Raw genomic sequence first — 4416 nt, 5'->3', positions numbered from 1 at the left:
GCTCTAAACCAAGCTGCTAATCTAACTTTCCTAAAGTATGAACAGCTCATTTGTCTGTGAATTTGATTCCAAATTCTACACTCTGATTCTTCAACCTGCTATGTCCTCCACTTGACTCTGGCTCTTGTAAACCCCCTCCTTTTCCCAGTAACCCCTTTCCTCCTTACCCACTGCACAAGGCCACACTCAGTCCATGTCAGTCCTGCCTACTCTGAAGAGTCCACCCTGGCCTGGCAGAGAGGCCTCGATGCTGCTGTACTAGCACACCAGCTTCTCCAACACTCCTCAACATGTGGTCACTCCCGTCCTTCCAGGAACTACAGCTTCCTTAAGCGCATGCCTGGGCCAGAGAGACTGTTTTTCCCATTAGCCCATGTAGGGCTACTGGGACCACTCCTTCTGCAACCCCCTCCCCCACCTCCACGGCCACGGGGCCCAAAACTTCTTCCAGCTGCATCACTCCAACAGACAGGCCAGGGTGGACTGTAGCTCAAAATAGCCAAAGCCATAGCTCAAAATAGCCCCGTAATTTCATCTCAACATGCTGCACCCCACTTTCTTCCTAAACCTAAATTCTCCACTGTTGTTAATCAAATAAGCTATAATATGACTTGTGATAATAGCTTCCTCAACAAAGACCCTGGTCATTTTTTTTTCCAAAATTTCTTATGCTTTCCAGTCCTGACATTACTTTCAGCTTAAATCTAATCATACAGACCCTTATTATTATAAACATACTACCTAAGGGGAAAAAAAAGGTAAATACCAACCCAACTAATAACAGCACTTGTACATATAAATAGAAGTTAATGAATAACTTTTAAATTATTTTTAATTTATTTATTACAATTTATTTACTTTGTATCCCAGCTGTGGCCCCCTTCCTCATCTTCTCCCACTCCCACCCACCTTCCCTCTTCTCTTTCTATGCCCCTTCCCTAACCTACTGATAGGGAAGATCTTCCTCCCCTTCTATCTGACCGTAGCTTATCAGGGCTGCATCATCTTCCTCTGTGGCCTAGCAGTGCTGCACCCTCTAGGGGGAGGTGATCAAAGAACCAGCCACTAAGTTCATGTCAGAGACAGCCCTCGCTCCCCTTACTAGGAACCCACTTAGAAAATGAACACCCTATGGGCTTCCTCTGAGCAGGCGTTCCGGGTCATATCCATGCATGGTCCTTGGTTAGAGTATCAGTCTTTGCAGGATGCCTTGGGCCCAGGTTTTTGGCTCTGTTGGTCTCTTTGTGGAGCTCCTGTCTTCTCCAGGTCTTTCTATATCCCCTTCTTTTAGAAAATTCCCTGCATTCTGCCCAAAGTTTGGCTCTGAGTTTCAGTATCTCCAATATCCTGGTGGATAGAATCTTCCAGATGCCCCCTGTAGAAGCCTTCTGTTCTGTTCTTTGTCTTCTCCTACTGCCAATGTCTATTCTGTTTTCCCTTCTGGAATACAACTAAGCAATTAAAAACAAGGAAATCTCAAAATTTGCAGGCAAATGGTGGGAACTAGAAGGATCATCTTGAGTGAGCTATCCCAGAAGCAGAAAGACACATATAGTTTATACTCACTTGTAAGTGGATATTAGCCATATAATATATTATAAACATACTAAAATCTATAGTCCTGAGAAAGCTAAACAACCCGGGGGACCTTAGCAAAGAGGCTGAAACCTCATTCAAATGGGCAAACAGAATGAACACCTTTTTTAAAAAAGAGAAAAAGTATGTTTTTTAAAACATCTGCTGGCCTTTAGATCGCAAGATTTTAAGCACATCGATTAGTCTCTTATCAGAACTGATTTGTACCAAAGGAGTTATGGTGGGATAGGCATTTATCACAAACTTCTGAACAGTCAGGATGAATGGGTCATACTTCCATAATTGGAATGAGGTAGTTGAGATGATGAAGTCCACCCAGTATATGATCACAAAGAAAACCACCAGAAGCAAGATGGTCTGGGTGGCCCTTTTCTCAGGGGACACTCTCAGGTGGCTGATGCTATGAAGATGCTTGTATTGCCTCTGATGTCTGAACAGGATAATCACCATGTATGCACTTGTGGTCAGCATGACTCCTACAAGAAACACATCTCTGTAGGTTATCACTGTGAGAATCAATCCTCTGATGATGTAATTCATGGGGAACAGTGAGCAGTATTTAGTGACCTTCATCTGGTTGGTTGCATTCATGTTGGTATAAGCACCAACATAGAATATTAGGGTACTACTGAAGGACAAATTGAAAGACCAAATACAGAAGAAAGAACGGATCATGTGTTCTTTTAGCTTAGGTTTAAATTTTGCCAACAAGGAGTTACTGGGACTGATAGTGACAGCCTGGAACACACTCAGGAGGCAGGTGATGCAGATAGAGAGGCCTCTCAGCACCCTGATTGTGTAAAAAGTTGCCTTACATTTGAGGTCATCCTCAATGTTCAGTGACTCAAATATGTCTATAAGCCAAATATCCCCTCCAGTAATGGTCATCATTATGTGAACGAAGGACAGTTGACAAGACATCAGGTCTGTGGGCTTAGGTCTGTGACCTAGGATTATGAAAGTATAGAAAAAAAGGAGAAGCATGTTGGCTAGGACTCCAAGCCCAGCTTGAAAATGAAGGACATTTTTTAATGAGGACATAAGTGAGAAGTGTATTCATACCTTAAGAGCATAGTAGAGGAATATTTCTTATATCTGAAAAAAATAGAGTATGTATCAAACTTATAATTCAATGGACACTATCATTGTTCTATTTTCCCTACTAATTCTTGATTAACCTGTCTCTTTAACTTTTGATGTCCCAGACTGTACATCACAGCTTACATTTCCATATATCCTCCACATATCTCCTGTATATATACCATGTTATATATAACAAATGCATTCACAATAATATCAAAACAAAATGCACAATTAGTGTGTGTGTATTACACCTGAGTCTCATACCTAAGAAATATAATCCTATTGATTTAAATTTCCTCATTTTATAGTTAACATCTAAAACAGTACTGATTAGCACAGACTATCAATCGCATTTGTACAACTGAGCAAAACTTTGTCAGTCTGAGGGGGAATCACTAAAAGAATCCAAAAAAATGAGCTGACTCGGTCTCTATTATATAATTTAATATGCTCTATTTTGCAACTATCCATGTTTTGACTCCTAATTCTAATGGAATCACAGTGACCATTCATGATAATCTCACTATTTCAATCAGCAAAATCTGTATCTCAGTTCATCTTTTATATGTTTTCCCATGAACTTTTATAATGCTCAAGATCTAGAATATAGTTGGAGACCATTAGTGTACACCCTATTAATTGTAGAGCCATTATGGTTATTAAGTGGTCTAGATGGTTTCCAGTTCAGTTCCTGTGGCTTTTAAACTCCAGTTCAGCATTAAAGAACTAACTCCTAGCTGTAAAGACAAACACTATATTTTACTTTGGGGGAAATAAATAATCAAAAGTAAATTATTAACCATATGATTCTTTATGGGTTTTTTTCAGCCATCCATATTTTTATTTTACCTAACTTCCTCTTTCTTCTATATTTTCACTTCTCACTCTTACCTAAGAACTCACCCATTTTCCCATTTTCACTATCTAATAAATTGTATCCTGCTACTCACCTTTTCCTTCCTCCCACCTTTTGTATTTTCCTTCCTCCTCCAAGACTATGGGGCCCTGTCTTTCCCATTTCCCTGATCAGACAGATACTTGTATTCTGCTCTTCTGCTCTCTATTGCTCCCATCAGCACCCCTATCCTGACAATAGTCCTATTTTGCTTTTATGGTCTCCATCGTTACTGCAGGCAACACAATCATTGTTGAAGATGTTGAGCTAGAAGCCTCCAACAAGAGAGAATGTGGCATGTTAAGGCAACTACTATTTACCACATTATGACAAACATGAACTGGCTGAAGATGACCATATACTGATGCTACTTGGTAATTTTTGTTTAAAAGTTGTTCCTTCCCATGCAGTGGAAAATAAGTTCCCAAGTGTTATCATACATCACTAGCACCCAGAGATTTTTACAGTTTTACTCGGCAGTCTTACCTTTGCTGCTTATGTAAGTTATTTGGCTTGGTTAGCAGAATCCTTACGTGAATTAAATTCAGTCGTATAAAATGAACTTTTTGAGAAAGAAATAGAAGATGACTATACTGACCCAGATTCTTGTGAGAAACAGTGCCCATCTGTATTTTCAATTCACTTGTAAATGCATTTATGTGCAGAAATAATGCAGAAATTAGTGGAAGAGACCATCCTATAATACCTACATGAATATAGCATGATAAATCACATGTTTTATGTTTATGTGATTTGTGCTCCTAAAAACTCTTAATCTGTAAAGGAATGCATTCATCCCAATTGTTAAAGCCTGATTCTCTCACCAAAATACATTTAGGCCA

General features: G+C 39.6%; 1 protein-coding gene across 1 annotated transcript; it reads right to left on the bottom strand.

The window, feature by feature from the left end:
• Window positions 1-1728: 1728 nt before the first annotated feature.
• LOC129680256 (vomeronasal type-1 receptor 100-like) lies at window positions 1729-2646 on the bottom strand. Its single transcript, XM_055611849.1, has one exon. The coding sequence runs from the start codon at window positions 2635-2637 to the stop codon at window positions 1729-1731; it is 909 nt and encodes a 302-aa protein (XP_055467824.1). The 5' UTR covers window positions 2638-2646.
• Between the last annotated feature and the right edge of the window lie 1770 nt (window positions 2647-4416).

This window comes from Psammomys obesus, unplaced genomic scaffold (genome assembly GCF_907164565.1).
Source record: "Psammomys obesus unplaced genomic scaffold, mPsaObe1.curated_primary_1811, whole genome shotgun sequence".
In the NCBI taxonomy this organism is placed as follows: domain Eukaryota; kingdom Metazoa; phylum Chordata; class Mammalia; order Rodentia; family Muridae; genus Psammomys; species Psammomys obesus.
Note: the sequence above shows the minus strand (reverse complement) of the source record. Positions and strands in the feature narration are given on the sequence as shown.

What these genes read in the sequence shown, in the direction of transcription:
- LOC129680256 (XM_055611849.1), bottom strand. Translation starts at nt 2,637, where the DNA reads ATGTCCTCATTAAAAAATGTCCTTCATTTTCAAGCTGGGCTTGGAGTC.